At 41.9% G+C, this 13,999-nt stretch overlaps 1 protein-coding gene across 8 annotated transcripts in view; it reads left to right on the forward strand.

Annotated features, from left to right (window-relative positions):
- The first annotated feature begins 5,341 nt into the window (after positions 1-5,341).
- Positions 5,342-13,999, forward strand: part of RECK (reversion inducing cysteine rich protein with kazal motifs) — a 51,051-nt gene continuing 42,393 nt past the window's right edge. For all 8 annotated transcript variants that reach the window (XR_009418648.1, XR_009418651.1, XR_009418650.1 and 5 more), the window contains exons 1-3: positions 5,342-5,520; positions 7,729-7,787; positions 11,743-11,817. Coding sequence is in view for 5 of the 8 variants with exons in the window: in XM_059474743.1 (XP_059330726.1) it covers positions 5,442-5,520; positions 7,729-7,787; positions 11,743-11,817 (213 nt within the window). In the remaining 3 variants the exon portion in view is untranslated. The remainder of the gene's footprint in view (positions 5,521-7,728; positions 7,788-11,742; positions 11,818-13,999) is intronic.

The following is a 13,999-nucleotide window of genomic DNA, read 5'->3' on the forward strand; positions in this document are numbered from 1 at the left end:
AGGCTCTTTGGATTCTTTAAAATATTTCACTGTAGGTGCAGGTTATGATGTAATTTTGAACTCAATTCCATAGTACAGAAAAACATAAAAATAACCTTTGGAAAACATTCCAGAAGCAATTTGGTCCTTAAACACCATATGGAGAAGTAACTAATCCTATACACAACTAGATGATTCAGTGGGATAATCCACAAAAGAATTTCCAGATGGCATTCTCAGTGCTCTTCAACACATCCTTTTCTATCTCCAGCCCATGCTTATGAAATGCTGGCAGATGCATTGCTGCTACAGAAGCCTGAGTTGAAAAGCAAAATGAATATCCATTTTATCTGTATCCAAAGACACAGATGACACATGGATGTGTCATCACCAGCTAAATGCTGTTATTTGTCCCCTTGGATGGTGAGCCAAGGCCAGCAAGAAGATAGAATTTCAACTGGCATAAGAACAACCCATCTCTGCTATGGTACAGGTGTGCCAGGCTTGAGTTTAGATTCAAATTTAGATAATTAGGATGGCTGAAGGATTTGACTGGACTGAACATGATTCCATTTGAAACACTCTTTTCCCACATTTCAAAACTCCAGGATCTGCCAGTGTAATCTCCCTCATTTCCAACTTCTCAAACTGAAAATCAGCTTCTTTTTTTTTTTTCTCTCAATCTCTCAATGTTATTCTAGAAATAATTTTGAAATTACCTGTCCAATTAGAGGGTCTTTTACATGAAGGTACTCCAGACACTTTCTAGCAACCCTGGCCCTCATGCAGCGGTCTGGAAGGCAGCAAATTAATACAGATCCATTAATACATATTTCATTACAAAGAGTACACAGCACAGAGACTGCAGAGCATACAAAGCGGAGAGAGAGATAAAAGCATCTGACCAAATAGCAGACATGTATCTTAGTGATTTCTTTGGGCATTATTTTTAACATCACCTTCTTTAGCATGGAAGGACATAGTAATTACACTTCACTGATGAAGTTCTTCTCTGTCAAAGAGAATGAATGGTCTTGATGCTCCCACCAGTGCACAACCTGGTTTTAAATTATCCATTTCATAAGTTCTGTTACCAAGAAGTGTAGTTTACTTCACTCAGCATTCTCATTTGAAGAGAAGCAGGTAGGGCTCTAACCCGGTAACTGATTTCAGGTTAAAATTTAGACTGACAAGTAACTTTAGTTTCAGGTGGTTTGCTCTGCTGAGAAAAGTTATGCAACATGAAGCATAGCCAGGTTTCTTATAGTACCTTTATGCACATCAGAACTGTCTCTGAGCAAACGAGATCCATTTCAAATTCCTTTCTGAAACAATAGAATAGTTTCTCAACTTGCGCTCACTGATGATGACACAATCTTATTTACTTCTTTATTACCTTCACAGAAATTTGAATTAATTATATCTTCTTCAATTATTTAATCACTTTCAGTTGACTATCCCTCCAGACTTGATGTATGCAACATTAATTATTTGCCTATGGCAAGATTTTATGAACTCTAATATGCACCACATGTTCAGCTTGCTCAAAATTAATTGCAGACATTGTATTTGGCATTAATGTACATCTTTAACTGGTTTTAATTTCACATCTGTGTTGTTTTATATACAGCATTCTTTATCAGCATAAATTCACACTGCTTCTGATGTGTGTAATAGCAGCCATCAAACCCACCTTTTATATTAACATTTTCCCTATTAATATAAATCTAGTTTTCAAACATTAAAAAAAAAAGTAATTTGAAAATAATCTTCTTATTCATATTAGTTATTTGGAAAGTCAGGTGGAAAATGCTGGCTGAGATCTAACAGAGAAAATGTAAAATCGCTAAGCTTTGCCTGAACAAGAAGGTTTGCCTGTTTAAGAAAAAAATCTCTTCGAAAGAGGCTTTGTTGTGGAAATGCGTGCTTAGGCCGAAGAAACAGCCAGCAGCCTGACTTACTAGCTCGCAGCTTGTTCGGGACAGCCCAGGAGTGCTCCCACGTTCCTCTCGGCCTGCCCGGAGACACAGCCGAGGCCTCTGCAAAGCCCTGCCTTGGCCGCAGCCTGGCGGCGAAACCCAACCAGCCCCAGCACAGGAAAACGGTTCGACTCTCGCTAGGAAGCTGGCACTGCCTTATCATGCAGGTATCTAGCTGTTGATACACAGATTAGGCAAATTAATGCTAATTAGGGTAAGTTCGCCAGTGCTGTAAGCACCTTTCCAATTGCAAGGTGTAGACACGCTGAGAACTGCCGCAAAGCAACGCGGCACATCTCAAACGAGACACGAGGTGTGTTCAAACACAGCACACTCCCTTCGCTCCGCGAAGGGCTCTGCCCAAACACACGGACATTCGCCGCACGACAATTTGGATTTAAGAAAAATGTGGCATCATTTTACTTTCTGAGGGGATCCTGATCATGTCAGAGCTTTTTCAGTAGCATGTGGTTTGGGACCAGTAACTCAGACAGTGACTATCAGAATCTTCACCTATTGCTGAGGAAGACTTCAACATAAACTATGGAGCAACATTCAGTAATTTTTAGATAAGAAGGCAGGACCAAATGCTACTCAGCACAAAATATAATGAACTAATTTTTCAAGGTAATACTAAAAGTGTAGCTGACTGAGCAGACATTATTATATTCTAGGCAACTGGAAATACAGAATACAGAATAAAGTATTCCTTTTCCCTTAGCAGTTGACAGGAGCAGCAAAAAACAAGATAACACTTGAAAAACACTTGAAAAAATCTGGTGGTAAGATTTCTGTCTTACCACCAGACTTTAAAATTATGCTGTCAGCATACTTGTAGCAAACTGCTTTACACTGAGGCATTTAATTATTTCAAGCCCCAGAATGCCACTTCTCATTCTTAAATACTGGGTAGGACTCAATTCCAAAGGGATGCTGCTTTGAAAAGGCCAATGCACATGGTTTAAGTGAAAAACAGTACCCTGCAGATTCAGCATCCAAACTCTCACGGACAAAAGTCTTTGCTTTATAGAACAATTAGTTTAAACTTCATACCACCCTTCCAGAAAGCCAAATTTTAGAAGCTTATATTAATTCAAAGTTCAGTTTGCTGCTCCAAAGTGAAGGAAATACTTTCAGTGGTCTCAAATATTTAATCTGGAACTGAAGAGATGACTTGGAGTGACAATGAACGACCTTTGAATTGTCAGACCCACCCGCATCTTCTCCCTGCCTGTTTGCCTGGGGGACAAATTACTGCTGCTAATGCTTTGGCACATAATGGCACTCAGGATGCACAGCAGTTCGCCCTCATCCAGAATCAAGCCAGATTAAACCATTTAGCATTACTGGGAAGAACGCATCTAAACTGTTCAGGCCCCCGGTATTTTCAGAGACTCTAAACCAGCCCACAAATTCAACAGTCGTACTTATTTTCCTTTGGGATCTGCCGCCGCCTCGTGGGCTCGCCGTGAATTTTAAGTCCCAAGATAGAAAATCAGCAGAAGTTAACCTTGGATTGCTGGGGGAAAGCCCAGATATTTAATTGACATGTAACCTCACTTACATACCAGCATCATTTCTGTGCTGGCGTGAAAAGATTTTTGTGTAATCAGGTTATAGTTGAGACTTCACTTTCTTAAATTCAGAATTATAGCAATAAAAGACTTCAAATTAAAATACAACTGTTATTTTTTACAGCTTTGGCCAACAAAGAAGTAATACACTTTAATCACTCTATACTGGTGTAGAGAGAGAGGGAGAAAACTTTTTCAACTAATTAGAGTGTTCTCCTGTATTGCATTGGTTTGTTTTTTGGACCATTTATAACTTGATATTAGAAGTAAAGGGTTTCTACAGGTTGTCCAGGCTATATAAGATCATGGAGTCATTAATAGCTTGGCAGCTTGTCTTCAGAGAAGGAGGTCGCTGGGATATTAGATTGGAAAAAGGAAAAGCAGTTTGTAGGACACTGAATTCCATGGATTCTTAAAAATTTTCCTGTTTTACTATTGCCAGAAAATCTGATAGTGGGATGCTAAGGTGCTCATTCAAAAAGCCTGGAGTTGTCAGAAGCTGATCCATTCACCTTGGAATGACCAAGGTAAAGCAGTTGCATGAGCAGTAACTTTAATTCATTTTAACTTAATTGGATAGCTTACATTTCAATTCCCTTTAATTCTTATTTAAAAAAAAAAAAAAAGGTGGGGGGAGTAGCTCAATCTCTACATGGAAAATAAACTGCAGGGGTGGCCCTGCTGTACAGAGGCTTCTTCAGTTACAGACTCTTTAATTGTATGCCCTGTGGACTGAATCTGACACCGATGATGGATTAGCATCACGGGGTAGCCACGACAGCCTCCTCACCTCTGTCCTCCCAGCCCGAGGCCACCCCCCTTCACAGCCCGTGCTTGGGGCCGGTGAGACCACTTCTCCCTCACAGTCACTGGATACACAAAACAATTTCAAGCAGAAAATGTTGCCATAAAGTTGCTTTACCACCATAGAAAGCACAGAACGGTTTAGGTTGGAAAGGACCTTACAGACCGTGCTGTTCCGTACCCTCTGCCACAGGCAGGGACACCTTTCACTGGACCAGGTTGCTCGGAGTGCCATCCAACCCGGTCTCCAACACTGCCAGGGACGGGGCACCCGCAGCTCTTCTGGGCAACCTGTGCCGGTAAAGCACTACCCTCTGAGCAAAGAATTTCTGCCGAATATCTAATCTAAATATCTCCTCTTTCAGTTATAAATTATTCCGCTTTGTTCTGTCACTATTTGCCTGAATAAGAAGTCACTCTCCCTTCTCTTCATAAGCCTCCCTTAAGTACTGTAAGGCTGCAACCAATGCTTTAAAAGTTGTGTCTAGAATTACGCTAATAATTCAAGTACTATATAAAAATAGAAATAAACTAATTCAACCGAGTCTGTGCCCCCTTCTCCTCTCCTTAGTCCTCTTTTCAGACCGAGCCCGAGTCCTCCCTCCGGGCACGGCCCTGCCGCTCCATGGGTCGCGGGGAATGAAGGCTGTGGGATGCCTGTGGCTCTGGCAGCACAGAACGGGCGCCGGCGGTCAGCCCGGTGGCGGGCCGAGGAGGAGGGAGGAAGGGGAGGAGGGGGAGGGGGGGGAGGAGGGGGAGGGGGAGGAGGGGGAGGAGGGGGAGGAGGGGGAGGAGGAGGAGGAGGAGGAGGAGCAGGAGGAGGCGGAGGAGGCGGAGGAGGCGGAGGAGGAGGAGGCGGAGGCGGAGGAAGAGGCCCCAGCGCCGCCCCCGCGCTCGGCTCCCGCTGGAATGTCCGCGGCGGCCGGGCGGGGCGGGGCCTGGCGGGGCGGCTCAGCCAATGGGGGCTGGCGGGAGGGGGCGCTGCCGGCGGCAGATCCCGCCCGTCCCTCCGTCCACCCCTCCCTCTGTCTGTCTGTCTGTCTGTCCGTGCGGCGGCCGGGGGGCGCGGGGCGGGGTGGGGTCGGCGTGGGTTCGAGACCCGACCATGGCGGCGGCGGCCGCTCGGTGGCCCTGGGCCCTGCTGTGCCTGGCGGCGGCCCCGCTGCTGTGCCCCGCGGCGGCCGGTGAGTAGCGACCGCGAGAGAGGGAGTGGGGGAGGTGGCTCCGCCGGTCCCTCTCTACAACATGGCGCAGGGGCGGCGTCGCCCGCGGGGATGCGGCGCCGCGGGACTCTCCCGTCGGGCCGCTGTCGGGGCGGGATGCGGGAGACGGGCAAGTGGGGGGACGCCGCCCCGCACCTGCTTCGCGCCCGGGAAGCGGCAGCGGCGCCGTCGTGGTGCCGGTCTGGGCTGGTGCCTGCTCCGGCTCCCCGGGGAGTGAGCGCGCCTGCCGGAATCCCTGCGGCCGGGAGCGGAGCCAGGGAGGGGCACTTCCACAGCTGCACAGCGGCCGGATCTCCGGTATCCCGCCGGCAGCGTGACGGGCGCAGACCTCCTCGTCTGCCCGCGCGGGTTCCGTGCCTCGGGGCCGCGATGTGCGCCTTCGGTGTCACGCTGCCTGCGGGTGAATTCCCAGGACTGTGGCTTGAAATAGTCCAGATGGGTAAAACCTGACGCCTGGGTTTCCATATGCAGTGTCAGAACAGATTGTGTGTTCCAGGGCTCCCATTCCTTGTTTTCAGTAGAAGAGTAATATCGAACAAGGTCTCGAGTGTTTTAAAAAGTGTGTGCAAGACGTTTAATAAAGAGAAGGATAGCGGTAAAATAGCTCCCCACATTGCAGATGTCTTGGCAATGTGTGCTTGCAGCCCAGAATTCCAGTCATGTCCAGGTTTCCCAGAGGATGGATGCTCTGTTCCTGGATATGTTCCAACCAGGCTGTATGGGGCTCTAAGAAGTCTGGTCTAGTGGAAGGGCTTGGAGCTAGCTGATCTTTAAGGTCTCTTCCAACCCAAGCCATTCTAGAAATCTGTGTGTCTGTAACTTCCTGACAGGACCAAAAAAGAGCGGTGGAAAAAGAAGGCAGCTTAAGATGGATATTGGAAAACACCTTTTAATACATAAATGACATTGTTGTCATAGGAATGGAAACTACAAAACACCTAATACTTTAAAGCAGAAGACCGCAGTCACTAAGGCATTTATGGGCGTTTCATTGTTGGTCTGTAGTTTTGCTTTCCAGTGAGGCTTAGTTCTAGGAGGGAGACAGCAAAAATCTAGTGGAATGAAATAGGACGTACTCTGGCCCAGCTTTCCACTGATAAACCTACTAATATTGCAAGGAATTCATGCCCAAGTTCCTTCTTGATGGTTCAGTCAAAATCTATTTGGTAAAGTGTTGTGAAAAAGACTTTTTTTGTTGTTGTTGTTGTACCGGTGTGATAGATAGTTCAGATGCATCTCAGCAGAAGTCTGTAATCATTAAATAATCCTGTGTGTAAAGATGTGAGTGGAAGTAAAAGTTTTGAAGGACACCTCTGTCCTCTAAAACACTGGTCCAAAAACAGGAAAGTGAGGATGAAAATGGATATTAAGGCACTGTTTAATTCATTTTACGTTTGCTAAGCTTAACTATGAATGAACAAAATATTTGAATGGTAGGGGGTACAAAGCACAGCAGAGTATAATGCTAAAAATGCTGCTTTAATGTTTGGTCTTTCATGACTTCTCAGTGCTTCAGTTGTTTGTTGGGGTTTTTTTAAACTCTTAATGTGTTCATATCTGTGTTTGCTCTATGACTTCCATCCAGTCTTAATCATCCATCTAGTGAAACAATTTGCAGTTTTGTTCCAAGGTTTTTAGAACAGAATTCAATGAACAGCTATGTGAAAAGAGACCCCTGATCTGATTTCCTTCACCACCTGTTCCTGACTGATTCTTGCACTTTTCAGATTCTGTGAGATGATTCATTTTACAAAGGCACATATTCTCTGCAGAGATTTTTGATGGGTTTTTGTTTACTTTTTCATATTTATTCTTTTCTAAGTTTCCCCTGAGTTAATAAATTGAATTGTCTCATGAAGGAATTTGCCATGTGCCAGGCTAGTGCAAGTTAAGTAGCAGAAATATTACTAGAGGCAGAAAGGGAGTGAGATCTCATTTTGATGACAGTGAGTGTTCAGGGGTAACTGTGAAACTTCTTGTAAGGATCTTCATCATTTTCAGAACAAAACTTGTTCATTTTTTGCCTTTTGGGGAGGAACGTTTCCCATGGTCATCTGTGGGACAGGAAATTGTCCTGATAGAGCATCAAGTGTGTATTGTGTTCAGAAGTGATGGTTAAGTATTTCAAATCTTTTAAATATCTTTTTCCCTCTCGCTGCTCTTCCATAGGCTTGTCTTGTTGTTACCATGCGAAGGACAATTTAATGTGCCGTGATGTCTGTGAACAGGTAAGCTTGTTTTAAATTTAACTCCATCAGACTTGAAATTGTGCCTTTAGACAATGATGTAGCAACATTAAGTTTGTAAGGTAATGATCCTCTCTCTGGAGGCTATGTGTGAATTGTGAGATGTAATGGTATCAAAATGAGAACTTGGAAATTTTAGAGCCATAGTCCTCTTTCCTTTTGTAGTGAAAAATGGGTTCTGCTGAAGTTGAGGAGAAATAGGAATACCAACCTGAGGCCACAGTTTGGTCAAGAAGTGATAAGCACATTGGGAAATGAGAGGTCTGAAGGTATTTTACAGAATTTATGAATCTTATGTGTCTCCAAGTTATGGGGAGTTCAAACTGAAGAACAAGATGCTGGTATTATTCTTTCTTCCTTCAGGTTCTTGTTTGTCCACAAAGCATCTCGCTATGATATATGGCTTTGTGAATGTAGCAAAAATCTGCTCACTTACTTTGTTCTTAACACTTTGTTTCATAATGTTTGTTCTGAATTCAAGCCGGAAAAGTATTTTTCCTTAACTTATGTTTAGATTTGTACCTGTGGGTTGTAATTAATACAGCTTTGTGTGTGTGTAGTTACAGTCATTAATCTATGTGAGAATTGTACATCAGTAAAACTTACATCAACGTAGACACAGTTTTTATGTTAAAGTTGTGTTCTTAGATCATACCTGCCCTCTTTTCTTGTTTTCATTGCTTATTTTGGGGCTGTTTGAGTAATAAACCTGGTTATGATGAAATGTATATTTATCTCTGATTGTACTATCAAAACTTTCACTTTAAATTGCACTTTTTCCTCCCTGATATATCTAGAGAATAGAACCAAATCTTCTTTCAGCTTTCATATTGTTAGGCCAAACAAGGAAAAGTCTTACAGTGTCTTTGCATAAGATCGTCTCTCAATTTCTATAATAATTCTTGCAGCCCTTCCAGAATAATTTTATCACTTTTAATACAGGTAAGCAAAACTATACATGGCATTATAAAAAAAAAGTGTGACACTCAGTCTTAAAAATTGTGTTCTAACTTGGATATAAGAGAAAGAGATCCATTCCTGTATATTAAAAAAAAAAAAGGTGAATTTAGTAGCTGCATTGATATGGCATTTGGAATCATCTGCCCATTTCTTTCTTGTGTTTCATTGGTTTGAAGTTTCCAGCTTATCATGTGAATTCCTGTTGGCTCTTCATGAAAGGCCTCCAGCTTTTTACTGTCAAATTCCATCCCAATTCTGCTATACTGGTTCTAATTATTACATGGTTTTCTGTGGGTTTTGTAAGACACTCTGATCTGGCCTCATCTGGATCATCTCTCACCACTCAGATAATCAGCATATTCAGAATCTTAGTAGTGAGACGTCTGGAAAAAGTCTGAAGCAGGACTGGTGCCTCCCAAAGTATGCTCTAAGGATCTGGCTTAACTTCCTCACATCAGGCTAGTGGCATCATTTTCTGTGTGATCCTTTGATGCGGCGCAACTGAAGGAGCTGTCTGCTGTTATTTTACTGGTTCTCATCTTCTGTAACTTAACTATTTTGTGCAGCTGACAGGAGGAAGAAGTTTCATGCCTGTTTTTGGATATGCACTTGCAGATTAGATTTGGGGCCTTAGAGCAGATGAGGAGGAATGATTTGTCGAGGAGCCATCTTGGTTTAACCAGCAGATTGTAAACAATACCACCAGGAGAAACACTTCCTTCTGCAGGGCAAGGAGGTACTCACCTGCACTGGAGACTTTCTGGCTAAGGTGATTTGGTTTTCAGGGACTCAGATCTAGGATGTTGCAGGAATCACAAGGTTTTTTTGACCATCAGACTGTTACCCGTTGTCTGCAAATCTATATGGACACTGGCAATAGTATTGAGGGAGGCCTTGCCTGGGAGCCCAGGGACTGGGGTGGATCCAGGACACCCAGTGGAGTTGCCCTGGATCCTGCCATTTAAGGAAGGAGGCTTGATTAAGGGTAAGGAATTCTACTAACCAGTAAATTGGCTACTGTGAGACTTTTGAAAAAGAGAATGTGGATTACAGGTTTGTTTGTCAACTAACATGGTTCAAACACCTAATTATTTTGCATTACTTATAAGTATTACTCTAATCTTAGCTTTAGTATCATCTCCTTTTCATGATTATTTGATTCAGCATGTCAGATACCATAGCAAGGAATTAGTGGGCCCCTCTTTTTTCAATAGAATTTTTTTCCCTAATCTTATTTCTGCTAAGTTTCATTAGTGATAAGTTTCCTGGCAGCATTCATTGTGTACCATTCCAGAGGACTCTATCCATATCCTTCTCTAAGCATAAGGACTGTCTGTCACTGCTCCCAGGAAAACACCTTAATGTTCCAAGAATCTGATTCAGATAAACAGAGAAGTTATGAACAACCTTTGGTGCAGAAAAGATATGGTATAGAGAGTGTAGAAGCAGGGAGATGTTTTATAAGAAGAATTTATACCTTTTGCCAAGGCAAGTAAGGTTATATAGGAAAAGACAAAGCTCAGGTGGAATTGAGACTCATAGAGAAAGTCAAGGGCAACAAGACATTTTATGGCAGTAGTTAAAGGCTGAAGAAGGAAAAAAAATGTAAGGCTATTGCTGAAGGAGGCGTGTGATTTAATGTCAGTAAATCATTCCTGGCCAACCTGGTTTGGTAATAAGGCTGGATTTCTGAATGAGGGGAAAGGCATGGATGTCATTTGTGTTGTCTGTAGCAAATTTTTAAACATTAATTCCCTCAATGTTTTTGTATCCATTTTAGGATCATATGGGTTTGAGGAATGGACAATTAGATGAGTAAAAAACAGGTTGTAAAACGAGGCTCAGAGATAGAGGTTAGTGCGTCCTACTTTGCTTGTAGGCTAATAAGAAATGGAATACCAAAGAGGTCTGCCCTGGCACCTCTCCTGTTTAACATCTTTGTTAACAGCCTGGTCGAGGCGACTCTCATTGAGTTTTCAGGCCATGTGAAGCTCAAAGGAAGTGTTGATAATCTTAATGGTAGGACTGTCATCCTGAGGGACCTGAACAGATGGGAAGAATAAGCAGATGGACACCATGGTCTAGTCTTGTAGTTTACCCTTCATTGAGCACAAGTCTGAAATAAATGATGTTCTGAGATCCCTTCCAGCCTGAATTATTTTATTATTCTATGACCTCAGAAGAGTCAAAATACTAATGCAGTTATTTTTTGCTCTTGTTTCTGAAACAAATGCTGTTGTTCTCTTGATTTTCTTTCAGTAAGTTTATCATGTTAGAATAGAACAAATTTAGACTAGAACTGTATTGTACTTTTGCTTCTGAAATTCATCTGTTTCAGTTATGTCATTTCCAGTTTCATATCCCACATTAATAAGTCTGTTTCCATTCTTCTTGTTGACCAGTTTCTTGTTTTAATTTATAAATAAAACTTTATTAGGCTGCTAAAGGCATCCTCAGTCTAGCGAGCTTCTCGGGTTTCAGTTTACCTGTGGGTACTATGAATTCCCCTGTTAGTTTTGATTGTCTCTTTAACTAGTCTTGGTTTTGTTCTACCTTTTTCTACAGAAATTATGTTTCAGGGGGTTTTTGAAGTTTAATTGCTTGAGATCATGTAACATGTAGCAGAAGGTTAATTAAGAAAATAGAGTTGTATAGTATTTTGATACGTGCAGCAGAAATCCTCTCGTTAACATTGCCCTTCCACATTCAGTAGAAACTTTTTGATTGAAATATTTGTGGAGGAAATTCTCATTCTCTTCTAAATAGAAAAGATTGTATCTCTATAAAAAGTAAAACATATTTGGAAAACTAGAAATATATAAAAAGAAATCTTAAATTTGAATTCTGTTCATACTAACTGTTAGGCAAAGTTGTCAAAGAGTAGATATTAGACAAACTAAAAACAGTGAAATAAATTGAAAAAAGTATTTAATGTGCAGAACATTCACTGTTTTAAGGTGTGTTTTGTTTCTAACAGATTTTGTCTTCTAAGAGTGACTCCCGTTTGAAGCACTTACTGCAGCGAGCACCTGAGTATTGTCCAGAATCAATGGTAAGGCTTCTTAGAAAAGCTCTTCATATGAGATTTGAACCTCAAAGTAGGATTTTTTTCTGAAGCCATCATAAATTACTTTACTTGCAGTAAGGTAGCATGCATAAGCTATAAAATGCAATGAAAATCTTATCTGTGTTGTAAAAACTTGTGTGATTGTCACTTGGATGTTAATGGTAGTGACTTAAATTAGATCATATGTTCCAACATGCGTATGGCACAAAGCCATGAGGTCTTGGGCAGAGACAAGAAGGCCCTGATAGCTGCACCAAATTGTTAATGGCCTTACCTGAGAAACTGAATGTCTTGGTTTAGAGCAAATTTGGGAGAGAATCTCCAAAGGGGCTTCGGTAGGAAAGCAGATCTAATCGGCCCTTCTCTCTAACCGGTCTGGGAGAAAATACTTCTTTGGAGAAAAGTGGAAAAAACCTGTTTATTATACAACAAAACATAAGCAATACTAAACAATAAAACTCTTTGCTGCTCCAAAAACTTCATCCCCGGGTTGCAGCTCAGCTCACTCAGTCTCTGATCAGTCCCTCTGGTGCTGGGAATGTCTCAGGCCAGGCCCGGCCCGGGTGGGCCACAGGTGCAGCTGTCAGTGCTCTGGTGGGTGTTCGGTCCAGAGCAGGTTTCAAGAGGTCCAAAGAAAAGGGAAAAAACCACAGTCCAGGAAACTTCTTTGCTTCAGCTAGCTAAAACTAACAAAAAGCCAAGGAGAGCTCTGTCTTGCTGTCTGTCCATCCTCAGACAACACAGTCCAGGAGCAGGAATGTGGAGGAGTGAGAGCAGTATCTGGAAAAAATAAGCTGTGTGCTTCTCTCCCCCCTTCACTCTCTGCAACAAGTCTTAAAGGTGCAACAGTTATTATTCAGCATAACAGAACGAGGCAATTGGGGATAAAAGCATCGTATAGTCAACTCAGGACACTGAAGTAATGCTTTTATTGGATAAGTAAGATTACGGTTTCCTGAAAGTTTGTCGTGTCAGTAACGTTCTTTAGTTTAACTAAAAAAAGAGTGTAACCCACTTCCTCTTCTAAGGATGATCTAATCAGGGAATAGATAAGTGTGGTCATTCAGATTGTAAATTTTAGAGTCTTATCTCTTGGCATCCTTTTGCAGTCAGAAAAGCCTACTTTCTTCTGGTAATTTCCGTTACTTCTGAACAGTATCAATACTGTTTGCAGCAAACCTAAAACATGCTCAGCTCAAGTGAGCAATGAGTAAGAGTAGTAAATCTGGGAATAACATTTAATTAGCAACTTCACCAGATTGTGTTCGCTTATAGATCCTTTCCTTCTGTGTGTCAAAGTTCCTTCAGTTTTTTGTTTCTATGGGTCAATAGCTCTAAAGTCTCAGAAGGTTATAGACAGCTCCTAGTATGAGTAAAACCTGTCGTGAAAACCTGTTGAAGTGATGAGTACCATTTGGTTTGGTACTGGTTTTCTTTATCTTTCATTCCCTGATAAGACAAGTAGAATCTTATCTGTATAGTAGAGAAGTGCTTCTGATAAGACAGGATTGGAGATTATCTGAAAGGGGGAAAATGACTCAATGATTTTTATAGCTCCCAATTATCTTTATAAGTGACAAGTCAGTTGTCCAGTGTGGACCTTAAATTAATATCACTGAATGGGTAATATCTAGATAGATGAAATAGTTAACCATTTAACTCAATACTTTATTTGCTGCTCTCACATATCTCCTCTCTTGTTGGACAGGTGTTCTGGTGCCATTTCACTAATGAACAGATGGGTTTTGATTTAATCAGATGGTCAATATTGAGCACTGGTTACAGACATTGTGTTGTATGTGTTCCTTCAAGGAATGTGATATTGCCTGGTATTAATTTAAAAAGTAACTGTCAACACAAGAGAGTTTTTCTTTGAATCATAGATGCATTTAGGTTGGAAAAGATCCTAAAAGTCATTGAGTCCAACCATTAACCTCCTCATGAAATAAAGGAAGTCAACTGAATCAAAGGGATGGAACTTGCAGAAGTAGCAGCTCTTTACCATCTTCATTTGATCTTGCTTTGGCTCTTGTCTAGGTAGAAAACCTCTACAGATACAGAGGAGGACAGTCTTAAATCATTAAATACAGATCCATTGCAACTTTGGAAAGTCATCAGTTCCTGTGATGAGAAATAGATGGATAGATAGATAGATGCATGGATGGAT

The sequence above is a fragment of the Ammospiza nelsoni genome, chromosome 1 (genome assembly GCF_027579445.1).
Source record: "Ammospiza nelsoni isolate bAmmNel1 chromosome 1, bAmmNel1.pri, whole genome shotgun sequence".
Lineage (NCBI taxonomy): Eukaryota > Metazoa > Chordata > Aves > Passeriformes > Passerellidae > Ammospiza > Ammospiza nelsoni.